We start from the raw sequence: 20,197 nt of genomic DNA on the forward strand, positions 1-20,197 counted from the left end.
GATCCATCCTCCAAAGTGCTATCTTTCAGAGCACAAAAATCAGATGTTACTCCCTGGCTTAAAATTACCTACAAACTCACTCCTCATCACCCTACCCTCTTGACAAAGCTCATCTCCTGGCATTTGTCCCTCCCTTTCTGCCTCAGCAATGCTATCTACGCCTTCCCCCTACACCACAAGCCTGGCAATCCATCAACTATCATTCTTTTTTGAGATGCCTTTATAAATTCACCAAAATATGGAGCCTCTGTATCTGTTTTTTTCTACTATATCTGGTAAATATAAATTTATTACAGTTCTTACTACACTGTATTATAATCACCTGTCTCACAGGACTGAAACTCCCTTTGTTATTTTGTCACCAGTGCCCAGCACATCTCCACAAAGTAAGTTTTCAATACATATATATTAGAAGAATCAATTAAAGCAAAGGTCAGCAAGCTATGGCCCATGGATAAATCTGGTCCCCTATCTGGTTTTGTGCAACCTGCTAAGAATGGTTTTTACACATTTTTAAATGATGGTGTGGGGGGGAACTTAGAATAATACTTGGTGGTGCCTGAAAATTACATGAAATTCAAACTCAGTGCCCATAAAGATCTACCAGATCACAGACATGTTCATCTGTTTATGCACAGTCTTATGGCTGCTTTCATACCTCAACAGCTGAGTAGAGTAATTGCAATCAAGACCATGTGGCCTCCAAAACCACATTTGCTATCTGGTTCTTCAAAGCAGTCAGATGGCTTCTCAGCTAAATATGAATGATCGTGGGCTTTGGTCTCTAATAGAGTTTGATTTAAAATCCTGGCTTTCTCTCTTACTACCTATGGGACCTAGGACAAATAACCTAACCTCTCTGAAACTCAACTTCCTAATTTGTAAAATGGAATAACAAATGCCTGGCTGGGTTGATCTGACATTTTAAGCCTTTATTAAACTGAGGTCTCTGCTGTAAGAACCAGTCTAAAAGTTCTTGGTATAGAGCTTAAGGTTAAGAACCCAGACCTGGGTTTGAGTTCTAGCTCTTCAGACACTGCCATCTTGGGCAAGGTACTTAACTTCTCAGTGCATTAATTTCCTAATCTATAAAACTGAGATAATGATACATATCTCATAGGACTGTTTAGAGAATTAAATGAGTTGGTACACATGAAATGCTTACAACAGTGCCTGGCACGTAGTAAGCATTCAATAAATATTAATATAGCAGATGCTTGGTTAATATTAGTTTCTCCCCTTGCTGCCTCTTCATCTACTCTACTTCCCATTCCCATTCCCAAGAAGCCTACATTTTTTTTTTTTTTTTTTTTTGAGACGGAGTTTCGCCCTTGTTGCCCAGGCTGGAGTGCAATGGCGCAATTTCGGCTCACCCCAATTTCTGCCTCCCAGGTTCAAGTGATTCTCCTGCCTCAGCCTCTCGAATAGCTGGGATTACAGGCATGCGCCACCACACCCAGCTAATTTTGTTTTTTTTTTTTTTTTTTAGTAGAGGCGGTGTTTCTCCATGTTGGTCAGACTGGTCTCGAACTCCTGACCTCAGGTGATCTGCCCACCTCGGCCTCCCAAAGTGCTGGCATTACAGGCGTGAGTCACTGCGCCCGGCAGAAGCCTACATTTTTAAGGAAACAGACAAGTAAGTCAACACCCACATGACAAGAGCTATTATACTATAAAAGATGTCTTCCAAGTCAATACACAAGCAGGGTCCTCCTCTTAGCTCTCTGTTTGGGCTGACTGACTCCTCTGTCTCTTGCTTCTAAATATGAACATATTTTTCCCTTCTCTATGCCTTCTTCCTTAGAAATCTAGCCTATCCCCAGGCTTCAATGTAGAAGGCTATGAAATTCTTAAATCCCAATTTCTCTTCCCTGAACCCCAGAGTAGTATTTCCCACTTCTGATTTCTGTCTAGTTGCCTACCATCACCTTAAATTCAAAACATCAAAAGCTGAAAAAGATTTTTTCCTGTCTCTCCCCTCCTAGCTGCCCAATTTACTAGAAGAACCTACAATTCTTCCTGCACTCTGGCTGGCTGTCCTGCAATTTATACCCTTATTCCTTGCTCTCTCAACAATAAGCTTTTATCTTAAGGCATCTTTTTTCTTTCTGTTCCTATGACCATTGACTAACTCAGGTCTTTTTTATTTCAAGCTCAAGCTCATTCCAGCAAAAAGGTCTACAGGTATCCCTGCCACAGGCACAGGCACCAATCTCTCTCTCACATACTACCATACCAATCTTCTTAAATGATACCAATTTTCATTGTTCCTTTTCTCTGCTTAACACTTTTAATGCACTACTCCTTCTTCCATCCCACAATCTGTATGGGAAAAGAACAAGACTGACCTTCACGTGGCAATCAAAATCTTTCACTTATCTACCTTGCTCCCACCTCCATTTCTTTTCTTATCTACCGTGATAAAAAATACCATCACCTTACATTTATGCAGTGCTTTATCTAGTTTAGAAAACCTTCTAACATGCACTGGCATTTCATCTCGACAAAAGCCTTAGAGAGTAGCTAAACAGGCATTAGTGTCCTTCTTTTACAGATGAGAAAACAGACTACTAGCATTGAACTGAGGTCCGAACAAATGAGTCCCCTGGAACCTTAGGTAAGTCAATCAACCTTCCTTTTTTTCTTTTCTTTTTTGAGATGGAGTCTTACTCTGTCGCCCAGTCTGGAGTGCAGGCTCACTGCAACTTCTGCCTCCCAGGTTCAAGCGATTCTCCTGCCTCAGCCTCCGAGTAACTGGGATTACAGGCGCCCGCCACCACACCCAGCTTTTTTATTTTTAGTAGAGACAGGGTTTCACCATCTTGGCCAGGCTGGTCTCAAACTCCTAACCTCGTGATCCACCCACTTCAGCCTCCCAAAGCACTGGGATTACAGGTGTGAGCCACCGCGCCTGGCCCTAATATACTTCACTCCCACTGCTAACATATGGGAGTCTTCTGTTCCAGAAACTCTGGTCTCCTCACTGTTGTCCCACCTACCTCTCTCCAACACACTGCATGTTTTCTTAGTTCTGCACTTTACCTCCTACATTCTCTCACTTGGCAGCTCCCTTTCCCCCAACTCATCCTATAAAAATACAGTACTTCTTCAAGTCTTGAGTTTAAATGCCACCCTAAGGAAATCTCTTCTCTGACGCCCAAATAACACTTCATTCCACTTGCCAACACTACAGAACTTGTAGTAAATGAGTTGACACTTTTAAATGCCCCAGTCATACAAGGGCTATTTTATTTTAAATACTTAGACCTTATTGCTTCAGTCATACCACATACTTCAGGAGTAAAAATTCTAACAGTTTTCTATATGCCTCATAGTACCTATCATAATACCTTGCACATAAGGACCCAAAGTTTTAGGTTGACATCCAAGGCCAGTGTTTTTCAATAGGAGGTGACAATCCATGAATAGAATGTGAAATCGATCTAGAAGGACATAACTAGTATTTGGTTTTTAATGAAGCAGAATAGAAAACAAGGTATATGTTTCAAAGTAGTGATAAGTACTATTTTGCATTACTCTTGCTTCGTTACATATGTATGTGACTACTGGATCAGAACATAAAATACATTTCTCAGCATAAAATATATATTTTTTTTAAAGTTTGAGAGCTGCTAGTTTAGATGACCCAGTTTCTAGGCCCAAGGTTTTTGTTTTTTTTTTTTTTTCTTTCTTGAGATGGAGTCCGGCTCTGTCACCCAGGCTGGAGTGCAGTGACGCGATCTTGGCTCACTGCAACCTCCGCCTTCCGGTTTGAAGCGATTCTCCTACCTCAGTCTCCTGAGTAGCCGGGATTACAGGTGCCTGCCACCACGTCCAGGTAATTTTTGTATTTTTAGTAGAGATAGGGTTTCATCATGTTGGCCGGGCTGGTCTCAAACTCCTGACCTCGTGAGCCGCCTGCCTGGGCCTTCCAAAGTGCTGAGATTAGAGGTGTCAGCCACCGATCAGGCCAGGCCCAAGGGTTTTACATTCAAACTAGAAAGATTCACTTTCCATCAAACCCCACACCCTTCAGGAAACATCAGTTAAATAGAGTAATAGGGGTCAAGAAAGACAAAGCTTAAAATAATGGTAAATGTAGGGAAAGTTTGTAAAGAAATGTTCTTAGAGGTGTTTGGGACACAAACTGAGTATTTACTTTCCACCCTCTGCCATTTATTTAGTCAAAGCAGGGCTTCCAAAATGTGTTTCTCAAAGCATTCACAGTTCAACAGTCCTCAATACAGCCTACAATGCAACGGTGTGCAAGATCTGGCTCCAACTACGCTAACTTCACTTCCTACCCCTTTCCACCTGAACCATTGCCCTCCAGCCACACGGCCTCTGTGCTGTTCCAAGAACATTCCAATTTCCGGACCTCTACACTTGCTGTATCCTCAGTCGTATTTTTTCCCTTTATTTATTAATTATTATTATTATTTTTGAGATGGAGTCTTGCTGCGTTGCCCAGACTGGAGTGCAGTGTTGTGATCTCGGCTCACTGCAAGCTTCACCCCCTGGGTTCACGCCATTCTCCTGCCTCAGCCTCCCAAGTAGCTGGGACTACAGGCGCCCGCCACCACGCCCAGCTAATTTTTTGTATTTTTAGTAGAGACGAGGTTTCACCATGTTAGCCAGGATGGTCTTGATCTCCTGACCTCATGATCTGCCTGCTTCGGCCTCCCAAAGTGCTGGGATTACAGGTATGAGCCACCATGCCCAGCCATTTTTTTTTTTTAAATCTCTCTCATTTTTTTTCCTTTAAATCTCTCTCATTTAACTAAGGTTTTTCTTAAACATCCATCTTCAGACAGGCTTTTCCTGACCACCCTACCTAAAGCAGCCCATACTTTGGCCAGCCATGGTGGCTCATGCTTGTAATCCCAACACTTTGGGAGGCTGAGGCAAGAGGATTGAGCCCAGGAGTTTGCGGCCATCCTGGGCAACATAGTAAGGCCCCAATTTCACAAAATAAACAAACAATAGAAGTTTCTTTCTTTTTTTTGCGATGGAGTTTTGCTCTTGTTGCCCAGCTGGATTGGAGTGCAGTGGTACAATCTTGGCTCACTGCAACATCCGATCCCGGTTTCAAGGAATTATCCTGCCTCAGCCTCCCGAGTAGCTAGGATTACAGGCATGCGCCACCACACCCAGCTTATTTTGTATTTTTAGTATGGGCATGGTGGCAGGCGCCTGTAATCCCAGCTACTTCAGAAGGCTGAGGCAAGAGAATTGCTTGAACCCAGGAGGTGGAGGTTGCAGTGAGCTGAGATTGGGCCATTGCACTCCACCCTGGGCAACAAGATTGAAACTCTGTCTCAAACAAACAAACAAAACAAAACAAAACAAAACAAAAGTTAGCCAGATGGGGTTTCTCCATGTTGGTCAGGCTGGTCTTGAACTCCTGACCTCAGGTGATCCACCCGCCTCGGCCTCCCAAAGTGCTGGGATTACAGGTGTCAGCCACTGCACCCAGCCTCTGCTTAGCTTCTTTAAATATAAAATAAAGAAAAATAAATAAAAGGGTCATGAAACCAGCATATGTTAACAAATAATTTTAAGGTGAAAAAGGAAATGAAAACTCTAAGTTCTTAGGAGAGAAACTGAAGCAGAAATCCACAGCCAAGTGTGGTGGCTCACATCTGTAATCCTAGCACTCTGGGAGGTTGAGGTGGGAAAATTGCTTGAGCTCAGGAGTTTGAGACTACCCTGGGCAACACAGCAAGATCCCATCCCTACAAAAAATACATATAGAGTGTGTGCTACTTTATTTACTCATTTTTTTCAAAGAAACTTCTATTATTTCACTTACTTATTTTGTGAAGATGGGGTCTTACCATGTTGCCCAACTTGGCCTCAAACTCCTGGGCTCAAACAATCCTCCTTCCTCAGTCTCCCAAAGTGCTGGGATAACAAGCATGAGCCACCATGGCCAGCCAGAGTATGAGTTACTTTAGATAGGGTGGTCAGCAGACCTTCAATGCATAAATTTGAATACGTTTTTCAACTAAGGCATTTTTTAAATGAAAATTTAGCATCTGAATTAAAATATGCTGAATGTAAAATTTAAGATTTAAGACTTTGGCTGGGCATAGGGACTCACTCCTATAATCCCAACACTTTAGGAGACCAAGGTAGGACTGCTTGAGGCCAGGAGCTCAGGACCTGCCTGGGCAACATAGGGTGACTCAATCTCTATAAAAAATACAAAAGTCAGCCGGACGCGGTGGCTCACACCTGTAATCCCAACACTTTGGGAGGTCAAGGTGTGTGGATCACCTGAGGCTAGGAGTTCAAGACCAGCCTGGTCAACACAGTGAAACCCCATCTCAACTAAAAATACAAAACAATTATCTGGGCATGGTGGCAGGTGCCTGTAATCCCAGCTACTTCGGAAGGCTGAGGCAGGAGAATTGCTTGAACCCAGGAGGTGGAGGTTGCAGTGAGCTGAGATTGGGCCATTGTACTCCACCCTGGGCAACAAGATCGAAACTCTGTCTCAAACAAACAAACAAAACAAAACAAAAGTTAGCCAGGTGTGGTGGCACAGGTCTGCAGTCCCATCTACTCGGGAGGTTGAGGTGGGAGAATCTCTTGAGGCTGGGAGGTCAAAGTTGCAGTGAGGTACGATCACACCCCCACACTCCAGCCTGGGCAACAGAGTGAGACCCTGTCTCTTAAAAGAAAAAATTAAGACTTTGTTAGAAAAAAATGTAAATATATCATAATTCTATGTCAGTTACATGTTGAAATAGTATTCTGGATATATTGGGTTGTTATTTCATTATTAATTTCACCTCTTTTTAAAAAATGTGGCTACCAGGGAATTTAAGATTATGTATGTGGCTTACATTAGATTTCTATTGGATAGCAATGGTCTACCCCAATTCTGCAAGTAGATTTGCTATCTCTTTTCCACTGGTAGCTTTTAAAAAACTTGTAGAAAATGATCTAGAATAACGAAAAAACATGAAAATATACAGTATGTCTGACTCAGAATGAAGACCCTTGATACTGGTGTAATATAGGAATACTTGTATTTCTCATCCACTGTCACTTGATGTTCTTATCACCATTTTTCTAGAGAAGAGAAAATCAGTCCCACCTCTGCCACCACAATGTGTATTCATATGTAGAGCCATACAAACACACTGTATAATTTACATTGACTTAGAAGCGCAATTAACTACATACAAATCCCTAATAGTGTCAGACTAAACATCAAGATCTCTGAATACGAAAACTACCTGGGTTCCCATTCATCATCCAACCATCCTCAACTCCCAGCATGTATTTTATTATTATAAAAAAGAAGGGCCGGATGTGGTGGCTCAGCCTGTAATCCCAGCACTTTGGGAGGGAGAGACAGGTAGATCACCTGAGGTCAGGAGTCCAAAACCAGCCTGGCCAACATAATGAGACCCTGTCTCTACTAAAAATACAAAAATTAGGGCGTGGTGGTGCATGCCTGTAATCCTAGCTACTCGGGACGCTGAGGCAGGAGAATCACTTGAACCCAGGAGGCGAAGGTTGCAGTGAGCCGAGACTGCGCCACTGTACTCCTGCCTGGGCGACAGAGCAAGACTCCGTCTCAAAAAAAAAAAAGAAAAGAAAAGAAAAGAAAAGAAGGAACACATCTGTAACTCCTTTATATAATCCCTGTCTGCTCTACTTCAACATCCTTAACTCCTAATTTAGAAAACTTCTCTGCTCACACTGCCAAACCTCTACAACCACAGAGCACACCAAAGAAGAATACTGGTGGAACAATAACAGTAGGGTCCAGCTATTCACCCCAGTAGTTAGTTGTTAGTTATCTAACCATTCACAAAAACCCATAATGCAAAAAACTACAATGAACACAAAAATAAATGTTTAATCCCTTTAGCTCTTTTCTAAGTATCAAAACATAATTACAAATCTGTGAGGAATCGCCAGGCGCAGCGGCTCACGCCTGTAATCCCAGCGCAGTGGGAGGCTGAGGCAGGAGGACCAATTGAGGTCAGAGGTTCGAGACCACCCTGGACAACATGGTGAAACTCTGTCTCTATTTAAAAAAATACAAAAATTAGCTGGGTGTGGTAGCAGGCACCTGTAATCACAGCTGCTCAGGAGGTTGAGGCAGGAGAATCATTTGAACCCAGGAGGCGGAGGCTGTAGTGAGCCGATATTGCATTACTGAACTCCAGCCTGGCTGACAGAGCGAGACTCCATCTCAAAAAAAAATTTTTTTAAAGCCTGGTGAATAAGACAGGAGTGCTACTGGAGAGACCCTTTACTTTGCTGAGTAGGAGGACGACAGAGTCTTAAAGGAACAATAAAAGTCATAACCAAATAATAAATAATCAAATACACCTATAACTGTTCCAAGTCAACTCATCTACCTAGTACTCTAAGAAGTGACTCTCCTAATGAAAACCCTCTTACTATAGAAAAAGCTGATATTCGTGACACTGGCACTGAGTACCAGCAAGAGAGCAAAAAAAAAAAAAAAAAAAAAAAAACCACCACATTAAAATTCAACAGAAGATAATGTGCAAACCTAATTAGTCATCATATCAAGATGCTTCATCCACTTATTCTTCTGCTGTCCCTTCTAGCTGAAGGTAACACAACTGACCCACTCTTCTGATTTCAGTTTTTTTTTTTTTTTTTTTTTCTAGTAGCAGTGATCAATTTACAGGGATCCATCCATACCTCTTCGCCCATACCTGTGGTCATTGGCAAAGTTTGATGGACTGCTGGCTGGTACTGTGGCCATACAAGAGATGAGACTAGGCCAGGTGTGGTGCTTCACACCTATAATCTCAGCACTTTGTAAAGCTGAGGCAGGAGTATCGTTTGAGCCCAGGAGTTCAAGACCAGCCTGGATGACACATGAGACCCTATCTCTACAAAAATTTTAAAAATTATTCAGGTGTAGTCCCAGCTACTTGGGAGGCTGAGGTAGGAGGATCACTTAAGCCCAGAGGTTGAGGCTGCAGTAAGCCCTGTTTATGTCACTGCACTCCAGTCTGGGTGACAGAGTGAGACTCTGCCTCAAGACAAAAAACAAAAAGAGATGAGGCTAATTGACTGTGTATATGAATTGGATGGACTCATAATTCTACTTTGCTACAACTCAGAGAGCCAACAACTAAAAACAATTCTTTTTTTTATTTTATTTTATTTTATTTTTTTTTTGAGACGGAGTCTCGCTGTGTCTCCCAGGCTGGAGTGCAGTGGCGTGATCTCGGCTCACTGCAAGTTCCGCCTCCCGGGTTCACACCATTCTCCCGCCTCAGCCTCCCAAGTAGCTGAGACTACAGGCGCCCGCCACCACGCCCGGCTAGTTTTTTGTATTTTTAGTAGAGACGGGGTTTCACCATGTTAGCCAGGATAGTCTCGATCTCCTGACCTCGTGATCCACCCGCCTCAGCCTCCCAAAGTGCTGGGATCACAGGCTTGAGCCACCGCGCCCGGCCTAAAAACAATTCTTTAGGCAGTTATCATGATTAACAAACACCAAGAGGACCATCAGGGATGTAGCAGAGACGGAACGGTGGGAGGTGCTTAACAAGGTAATTCATCTCTTGTTCATTTCATTGGGCAGAGTTTTCACTTCCTGGTACTCAGCTCTCAAGACATTCCACCAGGCCTGAGAGCTGGTTTTCTGTTTCCAATATCCCGTAGCTACAGATCCATTTCCAAGCTTCATACCCACCCTGCCTGTCTTTCCTCTGCCGACACCCACCTGGCTGCTGGTCCTTACCAACCCAAGAACAGCCTATCTTTTCCTGGCTCCTCACTTCTTTCCCATGTCATCTAGGTAATATGTTCCCTTAGGAAACTGTCTGCCTTACCCCAGATCTTTAACATAAATCAAGACATGGCTAATATATAAAAATAACCGGCTGGGCATGGTGGTTCACACCTGTAATCCCAGTACTTGGGAGGCTGAGGCGGGCAGATCACCTGAGGTCAGGAGTTCAAGACCCGCCTGACCAACATGAAGAAACTCCATCTCTACTAAAAAAAGAAAGAAAGAAAAAAAAATACAAAATTAGCCGGGCGTGGTGACGCATGCCTGTAATCCCAGCTACTCGGGAGGCTGAGGCAGAAGAAACACTTGAACCCAGAAGGCAGAGGTTGCGATGAGCCAAGATCACTCTATTGCATTCCAGCCTGGACAACAAGAGTGAAACTCAGTCTCAAAACAAAACAAAACAAAAAATTACCACATTTTAAGATGCTCTGATCTGTATACTGCTCACAGGTTCTTTCAACTTTAATGAATAACTTCAAAGACTGAAAAAAAAAATACTTTATCATTTTAAGGAAATGAAAAACATCATGGTCCTCAGCGCAACACTAAAATTAATAAAAAAAATTAATCTTCTATAAACAAAGACATTAGGAAGAGCATTCTACTTTTAACTTTTATGAATATATGCAGTTAGGGAATGCTTCGAGTCCATATTCATAAAAGTAGCCCCACAGCAATATTTATAAGGTGATTTTTCTTTCTTTTTTTAAAGACAGTTTCGCTCTTGTTGCCCAGGCTGGAGTGCAATGGGCCATCTCAGCTCACTGCAACCTCCACCTCCTGGGTTCAAGAGATTCTCCTGTCTCAGCCTCCCAAGTAGCTGGGATTACAGGCACCTGCCACCACGTCTGGCTATTTTTTTGTATTTTTGGTAGAGACAGGGTTTCACTATGTTGGCCAGGCTGGTCTCAAAATCCTGACCTCAGGTGATCTACCCATCTTGGCCTCCCGAAGTGCTGGGATTACAGGCATGAGCCACACGCCCAGCCCATCAAGTGATTTAAAAAACATTATTTCTATGGTAATTCAATGACATCTTAGCCTTCACTAAAAACTTTTGGAACTTCTAGTTTAAAAAACAGAAAACACATGGCCAGGCGTGGTGGCTCACGCCTGTATCCCAGCACTTTGGGAGGCTGAGGCAGGTGGATCACCTGAGGTCGGGAGTTCGAGACCAGCCTGACCAATATGGAGAAACCCCGTCTCTATAAAAATACAAAATTAGCCAGGCATGGTGGTGCATGCCTGTAATCCCAGATACTCAGGAGGCTGAGGCAGGAGAATCGCTTGAACCCAGGAGGTGGAGGTTGCGGAGAGCTGAGATTGCGCCATTGCACTCCAGCCTGGGCAACAAGAGCGAAACTCCACCTCAAAAAACAAACACAAATTAGCCAGGCATGGTGGTACATGCCTGTAATTGCAGCTACTTGGGAGGCTGAGGCAGGAGAATTGCTTGAACCTGGGAGACGGAGGTTGCAGTAAGCCGAGATCATGCCACTGCACTCCAGCCTGGACGACAAAGTGAGACTCTGTCTCAAAAAAAGTCAAAAACCAAAAAACAAAAAACCTAGGCAAATATATATCATAGATCTCATAAAGTTGATATTTTGAAAAGTAAGTTATGATGCGGGGATTTCTTTTAAAAAGGTTGCAAAGCTTAATATGAAGGGATCTGTTTAGATATTTCACATCATAAGTTTCATAAGCTCCTACTGTGAAAAAGTTACCATCTTACAAGATTGCTGCTGAGGCTGGGTGCAGTGGCTCATGCCTGTAATCCCAGCACTTTGGGATGCTGAGGTGGGTGGATCACCTGAGGTTGGGAGTTCAAGACCAGCCTGACCAACATGGAGAAACCCGTATCTACTAAAAATACAAAATTAGCTGGGTAAGGTGGCGTATGCCTGTAATCCTAGCTACTCAGGAGGTTGAGGCAGGAGAATTACTTGAACCCAGGAGGCGTAGATTGCGGTGAGTCGAGATCGCACCATTGCACTCCAGCCTGGGGAACAAGACTAAGGAGAAAAAAAAAAAAAAAGATTGCTGCTAATACATCTTAAAATCCTCAGACCAAAAGGAAATTCTTCCAAATTAAGTTCCCAATTTGAAAGAAGAACATGTAGTCATGTTTTGCTACATTTTAACTTAAACATGAATGTAAAAATACGGGAAAATGAGCTCCAAAATGAACTTTAAATGAAATCATGAAATCAAAGACCCCAGAAATTAAAATGTGATTCGTTTTTCCATAAATTTACATTCTTATACATTCTCCATTGAAAGTCAAGGTAAATATAATTTACGATTTATTGAAACTGAAAAAGTTGCTGGGCATGGCAGCTCACACCTATAATCCCAGCACTCGAGAGCTGAAGTGGGAGAATCACTTGAGCCCAGGAGTTTGAGACCAGCCTAGGCAATAGTGGAAGATCCAGTCTCTGCAAAAAAGAAAAAAAAAATAGCCGGGTGTGGGGTGCACACCTGTGGTCCCACCTGCTTCGGAGGCTGAAGTGGGAGGACTGTTTGAGCCTGGGAGGTCAATGCTGCAGCAGGCTGTGCTCGCGTGCAGCATGGGCGACAGAGACCTGTCTCAAAAACAGAAAACCAACTGAAAAAGGCTTAAAAATGTCATAATATTTTAATAGATTATAGTTAAAGTAAAATAAGTTATAGGAAGATCTGATGGTAAGGATCTTATCAGTGGGAGTCCATTTACATTTCTACAGGGAGGCAAAAGGCACTGCATTAAAATCACATGCTAATTACCCATGTTGGCTCTGCAGTCCCCAAATTCTAAAACCAAATTATTTCTGTCTATATGTGTGTTTCAGTGGCAGATAACATGTTTTGAGAAGAGAAAATTAAGGCTGGGAGCAATGGCTCACACCTGTAATCCCAACACTATGGGAGGCTGAGATAGGAGGATCACTTGAGCCTGGGAGGTGGAGGTTGCAGTGAGCCAAGATCCCACCAATGTACTCTATTCTAGCCTGGGCAACAGAGAGAGACTCCGTCTCAAAAAAAAAAAAAAAAAAAAAAAAAAAAAGAGAGCGAGAGAAAATTAGAATCTACTAAGAAAAAAGTGGTACAACTTTCAAAAAGTTGGAGCTGCCATTCTGCAAAATATACATATTTCAAAACATCACGTTATACACGAAAAATATATACAATTTTTGCCAATTAAAAAATAAAAACAAAAAAAAGTTGGGACTAACTAGATTAATGGCTTACGTAGTCTTGTATTTTACATTTTAAAAATAAATAGTATCAGATACTTCTGAGAACAGCACAACAACACGACCACCTGCTCATTTATCCACTATCATTTTTACATATGAAAATCTTCAAAAAGCTAGGGAAATTATAAATCAGATAAAGATAAGGACTCTATTTTAAATCTTTTTTTTTTTTTTTTTTAAGTGATAGGGTCTCTCAGCCTCCCAAGTACCTGGGACTACATGTGCACATCAATGCAACCGGCTTGAAATCTCAAACAACTTTACCCAAAATCAAAAGTGGCCCAGAAAGAGTTAAGAAGGTGCTGGGTGCAGTGGCTCACACTGGTAATCCCAGCACTTTAGGAGGCCGAGGTGGGTGGGTCACTTGTGATCAGGAGTTCGAGACCAGCCTGGCCAACATGGTGAAACCCTGTCTCCACTAAAAATAGAAAAATTAGCCAGGCGCAGTGGCAGGCACCTATAATCCCAGTTACTTGGGAGACTGAGGCAAGAGAATCACTCGAACCCGGGAGGCAGAGGTTGTAGTGAGACAAGATCACACCACTGCATTCCAGCTTGGGCGACAGAGCGAGACTCTGTCTTAAAAAAAAAAAAAAAAGGGAGTTAAGAAGGCACTCAAGAAAAAAGTGCTAGAATCACAGTAGAGTACCTCTCTGAAATTTGACAAAATTAGTAAGAGAAAAGTTGGTAATTACTTTGTCATCAATGTTTACCCCTTCCTTATGCCATGTTTCACACTGCACTGTGGAAGTTAGATAAAAAATGCATCTTCCTCGCCAGACTTAAGGTAAGGAGCTGCATCTCATTCACTTAGCCCCACATTCCTTGGAACCTAGCAGACTGCCTTACACATAGTAGTGACTGAAAGGTTGAATGATTTAAGGCGACACGTGTACCGAGATCCAGGTAATCAACGAGGCTCTAATCTATTCAAGAACATTCAAATTTCATTTTAGCTAATAAGCAGTGAGCAATTTGATAAGTTGCTTTTTTTATTTGGAAAGCTTTAAAAGTAGATTTTAAGCTCTGAATAACATACATTTTAAATGTATTTGAAAGTATGGCAGTGACACATTTTAAAAAATACATCAAGATAAAAAATGATTGGGTTCACTGTGAACTAGACAGTGTTGGTAGGGTGAACATAAAGTGACTGGGCACTAAAGTCTACAAAATGTTAACATGACAAGAACACCACAAAGTGAGTTAAAAGTGGCCCTGGAATTCTCCCTGGAAAAGTAGTAACGGGCAAACAGGAAAAATAAAGAGTACTGCCATCTCCATTAAGGGTCTGGAGGGTGGGGAGTCTGTTGCCCACTCGTGAGGAACAATTATTTCCGTTCCACATGGTGCTGCTGAAAAGTGACGTACAGAGGAGCTGGTTCAGTCTGTGAACTCATTTCCCATCACCCAAAGGAAATGATGGAACACCAAGCCGACTGGGCCCCTTCTAGACTCTTGACAGTTCAAGCTCTATCAACTCTCTAAAGCGCCAGTCTAGGGCAGAGGTAAGGTAAGGCAAACTACAGCCCTCAGGCCAAATCCAACCACCACCATTTTTTTTGTTTGTTTGTTTTGGAGACGGAGTCTCACTCTGTCGCCCAGGCTGGAGTGCAGTGGCATGACCTCAGCTCACTGCAACCTCCGCCTCCTGGGTTCAAGCAATTCTCTGCCTCAGCCTCCTGAGTAGCTGGAAGTACAGGCGCCTACCACCACACCCAGCTAATTATTGTATTTTTAGTAGAGACAGGTTTTCACCATTTTGGCCAGGCTGGTCTTGAACTCCTGACCTCAGGTGATCCACCCGCCTCGGCCTCCCAAAGTGTTGGGATTACAGGCGTGATCCACCGCGCCCGGCCCACCACCAGCTTTTATACAGCCCGAAAGTTAAGAATGGTTATTTGTATTTTTGAATGCTGGGGGTGTCAAATGACAAATCATATTTCATGATACATGAAAATTATACAAAATTCGGCCAGGCGTGGTGGCTCACACATGTAATCCCAGCACGTTGGGAGGCCGAGGCAGGTGGATCACAAGGTCAGGAGTTTGAGACCACCCTGGCCAACATGGTGAAATCCCATGTCTACTAAACAAAACACAAAAATTAGCCAGGCGCAGTGGTGGGTGCCTGTAATCCTAGCTACTTGGGAGGCTGAGGCAGGAGAATCACTTGAACCCAGGAGGGGGAGGATATAGTGAGCCAAGATCACGCCACTGCACTCTAGCCTGGGCAACAGAGCAAGACTCTGTCTCAAAAAAAAAAAAAAAAAATTGTATGAAATTAAAATGTCAGTGTCCACAAATAAAGTTTTAATTGGAACAGAGCCATGCTAATTCAATTACATGTTGTCTACAGTTGCTTTCGTACTATTATAGCTCGCTAAGCCTGCAATGTTTGCTACCTGGCCCTTTACAGAAGCAGCATGCTGACCCCTGGACTAGAGCATTTCTCTCTGCTCCTGGTTGCACTGCCTTTCTCAGAGGCACTGCTTCACAAGGTTCAGCCTTCAAGCCTGACAGGTGTCCATCTCAGGACTGTGTTGTCCAAAGTTACATTAGTAAAATAATAGGATTTAGTGTAATTCATTAGGGTGGGTACAAAGACAAAGAAACATATTACTTGCACACACAAGGCCCTGAAAAGGAAGCACCAGGCAAGTACAACATGATAGGCTTGTTCAAACCTTTTACCAGACTATTACATCCAACTTGGGGTCACACTACTGAAATGAGAGTGTGAAAGGAAATGAGAACTACAGAGAATTTGGAGGTGGACAGATGACTGAGAGAGCAAAAATCACACCACTAAAGAAATACTGAGGCCAGGTGCGGTGGCTCACACCTGTAATTCCAGCACTTTGGGAGGCCAAGGCAGGTGCATCACCTGAGGTCAGGAATTTGAGACCAGCCTGACCAACATGGTGAAACCCCGTCTCCACTAAAAATACAAAAATTAGATGGGCGTGGTGGCGGGCGCCTGTAATCCCAGCTACTTGGGAGGCTGAGGCAGGAGAATGGCTAGAACCCGGGAGGCAGAGGTTGCAGTGAGCCGAGATGGCGCCACTGCACTCCAACCTGGTGACAGAGCGAGACTCCATCAAAAAAAAGAAAGAAAGAAAGAAATGCTGAAAGAAAGAAATGCTGAAAGAAATGGGATTCGTTGGCCCAAAAAAGGGAAAGGTAAGAAAAGAACAGCAAGGTTGCCATACCCTGTATTTGCTGATAAGTCAAAGTCGTACTGATGACAATAATGACAGTCTGAACTAATATTCCACAAAACATATATCTAATGAGTTAAGTGTGATTCATGAGACTGCTATTCCTGTCTCAGACCATAAACTAGACCACTGAAAGATAATCACTTATCAAATATTGTATTGTAAGTCTTCAACAGATGTAAGGTATGGTCCTTTTTCATTAGGTATGTTCTATTTTCTGACATTAACGTAAGTTACTAGGAAAGGTGTGCTACTAGTGTGCTGAGGTTCAGTAATATTCAAGTAACTAAAAGGTAACAGAAGTTTCATAACCACACACCTTTGCACAGGACCAAATGGGGGGAAATGGGCTTAAATTACAGAATGTATGTTACATTCAAGAATGTTCCAAATATGAGATTTTAATTACTCCAACAGAGCATGGGGGGTGAAGGAATTTTCTTCCCAGGACACTTCAATTAGAATGCTTCTCTGGAACTATCTGTGTGCTTTCTTAGACCAAGGAGAATGAGTCTGAAACACTCTTCCATGGCTGTGATTCTGTAACTTTAACTCTCCCAGTTTTTAAGCGTTAAGAAAGCCTGCAGCCATTGCTCACTTTTGTTTTGTCTTGAAAGTGGTCAGTGTACACAGGACTACAGTTTAAGATAAACTTTAATATCCCAAATTGAAATCTGATTATAACTTTAATTACAAGTTCTTAAAATTACAGAGATAAGGATACATTTCCATGAAGCAGCCAAAGTGGGAAAAGAGGCACAGCTTCCCACTTATGTGTTCCTTTCTATGAGGCTAGGTACCTCATTATTTCAAAATGTCCAACACTTGAACACAGTAAGTACTCAGTAAATGCTTTGCGAAGAAAATATAGTATATTTCATATTAGTTTTGTAACTTTTAAAATACAGAATCGTTGAACACAGAATGTTGAGTCAATTTCAACGCTGTAATTAGTAATGCGAATTTTGAAACTTGTTCTAAATACAATTTTAATCAATCTGAGTTTTTCAGCCTTAAAATTCTAAGGTCTGTATTTCCCAAAGAATATCTTTCCCACAGTGCGAAGCACACACTAAACTGACTCACTAAACTTTCTCCACTCCTACATCACCTATACAGGATTTTAAAATCGTGAGTACACAAACTTTCAAGCCACTTCTACAATCTTGTATTAACCTTAACAGGGCAAACTTTCCGCCAAGACTCGTAACACTTTTTATCCAAAAACCTGTAGTAGTGAAACAAAGAAAACACAACCCCCTCCTCCTTTTCTAAACCATATGGCAGTAAATTAAAGTTAACTTATTTCTTACCAGCTCAAAGCCTCGACCCTAAACATTTGTCTCTTTGTGCCCTGGGACTGGGCTTAGAGCAGTCTGCTTATTTGCAACTGTACTCCAATCGTGTTTTTAAATCGCATAACAAGGTCCAAAACGACCCCCGACCATGAATAGACCTCACCATCGTCATTTTCCAAAACCTTGTCTGGTACGCAGCACATGCCGGCGAGGGCACCGGGGCCGGCGGGGAGCGAGCCCTGCTCTGCCTGGGTGACTGAGCAGGGAGTTTGCTTGCTGCGGCGGGGTCGGATCCACCCCGGGAACTTGGTTACCCGAGCCCAGGGACGCGCCGAGGCCTAGCCGCGAGGCTGGGGCGGGCTCCAGGCGGCGAGGGCTTCCCGTCCCCTGGCCGCAGAGCCTTCCCGCCAGCCCCGCGGTCGCCCGCAGGCGGGGACACTCGCCGTCGTCTCCCGGCGACCGGACGCGCCTGCCGGGTCCCGGACCGGCTCTTTTGCCTCCTGCTGCCGCCCGCGGCCCGGCTCTGCGACCACACCGGGCTCTTCCGGGGCGACGGGAGCGCTAGGCCGCGCTGGGGCCCGCGGCTCCTGAACCGGCCGGGCGGGCCTCGGCGTCCGGTATCAGTCCCGAGGGCCGAGCTCCCGCCGGTAACGGGCCCCGCCGCCTCCCCTCCCCCCCCGCCCCATGACAGTGCAAACCCTCCGGCCGCCCGGGCCGCCCCGCCTCCAGCACCAGGCCCAGCTAAGGGCCGCGGCCGTGGCGGCAGCGGCGCCGCGGCTCTCCGCCCTCGCTCGCTCACTCCCGGGTCCAGCGCCTCGGGCCCGGCTCGGGCTCGGCCAAAGTCTCCGCCGCTTCCTGGCCGCCCTCTGCCGCGCCGGGCCCGGGCGGGGTAGGCCGAGGCCCGGGCGGTGCGGGTGGGGGCGGGGGCTCCTCTCACCTTCATGTCGGGACATCCTAGTTCAGACGGTGGCGGCGCGGCCCCTCCCGGGCTCCGGCTGCAGTGTCCCCCGCGGGGTCCCGGCGCTGCCCGCGCCGGCCGGCCGACTCCCACTCGACTCCCGGGCTCGGCCGCGGGGGCGGGGTGGGCAAGGGAGCGCTCCCGCGGCGGCGGCGGCGGCGGCGGGGAGGCGGCGCGGGGCGGGAATGGGGCCGGGCCTGGTCGGGGCTGAGCTCCTCCAGGAGGCGGGTCCGACGCCGCGGCTCCGCCGGCGCCCGCCGTGACTCCGGTCACTCTCGGGCCTGCCGGCTCCCGGCAGCGGCGCGGCGCTCCGCAAATCCCGCTCCTCCCCTCCCCCGGCCCACCCCCCGCCCCTCTCCCCCGGCTCCCGGCCGCCGCCGCCTCCTCCTCTTCCTCCTCCTCCGCCTCCTTCCGCCGCCCGCACGCCAGCCCCGCCTCTCGCTGCCCTCGCCGGGCCCAGCCGCCCGGAGGCCCCGCGGCCGGCGGTCGTGACGGGGGCGGCGCGGCGACGGCGGCTCGGGGCGCGGCGCTTGCCCGCGCTAGCCAGCAGGCCGCGATCGGGCGCCCGTGCCCAGCCTCGGCCTGGCCGCCGCCGCCGCCGCCGCGCCGCGCGTAGGGAGGAAGAGGAAATGCCCGGCGCCGGCTCCCGCTGCTCACCCGCGCGGCCTGAGGGGCGCCCGCCAGCCTCGCCGCCCCTAGCCCCGCCTGGGGCGGGCCTAGGCCGGGCTATAGGGGCCAAGGTCTTGGACTGGGCCGGCCGCGGGAGGTGGGTGCTTCTCGGCGCCGAGCTGCGACTCGGAGGTGCTCCTGTCCCCAGGTGCATGGCTTCCGGACCGGCCGCGGGCCGCGAGCTCCGGCCCCACGGAGAGGCCGCGGACCGTCTGGGGACTTGTGTTTATGTGTATTTTAAGCCATCAGCCCAGAAGGGAAAGGCGACTGACCCCCGGTCGTCGCCGGTGTTCCCCGGCCGTGTTACTGGCGGTCGGGAGGGAAGCCAGGAGGCTGCCAGGATCCGAGGCCGACTCCTTGCGAACCATCTCCGTTAAAGACTCCGCGCCGGGCAGCCCGGGAGTCCGGCGGTACCCGCGCAAACTTTGTCCCAGCGCCTTGGCTCACCGTGAATGCCCTGCCTTGAAAACTTGAGTTTTTTGTTTCCTGCAAATGGTCTGCTTTTCCCATTTTATCTGTGTTTTCCATTTTTACCTTCTTATTGTCAACTTTGTTTTCAGGCATCATTAATTCGACAGATCTTTGTACTGCCCCTTACCACGTGTCGGTGGTAGCGTGGTTTGGTGGAAATAGATCGCGCTTTGAAGACAGATCGGCCATGGATTTTGGCTCTGATACCCTCTGTGTAACGTGGACGAGCTACAAGGCCTGCTGAGCCTCCATTTGTCTGGTTTTTGTGGTTGTTTTAATTTATGTTTTTCCATTTGAAGTTGTGGTTTTTGCATAAAATTGAACTGTTAGCCGGCGAAGTCAACTGAAATTGGAATCTAGGGTACTGCTTGCTTTGGGGTTACTCTTATACTGTTCACCATTCACTGTGTGACCTCTTAACCTCTCTGTGCCCTGACTTCTCTATCTTTAAAATGGACGTAACAGCAGATATATAATAATAAGAGGTTTGGAGGTTAAGTGCTAAAATGCATATAAAATACCTATCACAGGACACA

The 20,197-nt window shown here is 45.7% G+C and overlaps 1 protein-coding gene across 1 annotated transcript in view; it reads right to left on the bottom strand.

Moving 5' to 3' along the window:
• The window catches only part of KCMF1 (potassium channel modulatory factor 1), an 84,578-nt gene extending 66,393 nt beyond the window's left edge, over positions 1-18,185 (bottom strand). The window contains exon 1 of the mRNA XM_005575446.5: positions 17,727-18,185. Coding sequence (XP_005575503.2) covers positions 17,727-17,766 — 40 coding nt within the window. The 5' untranslated portion in view covers positions 17,767-18,185. The remainder of the gene's footprint in view (positions 1-17,726) is intronic.
• Positions 18,186-20,197: the final 2,012 nt, after the last annotated feature.

This window comes from Macaca fascicularis, chromosome 13 (assembly GCF_037993035.2).
Source record: "Macaca fascicularis isolate 582-1 chromosome 13, T2T-MFA8v1.1".
NCBI lineage: Eukaryota > Metazoa > Chordata > Mammalia > Primates > Cercopithecidae > Macaca > Macaca fascicularis.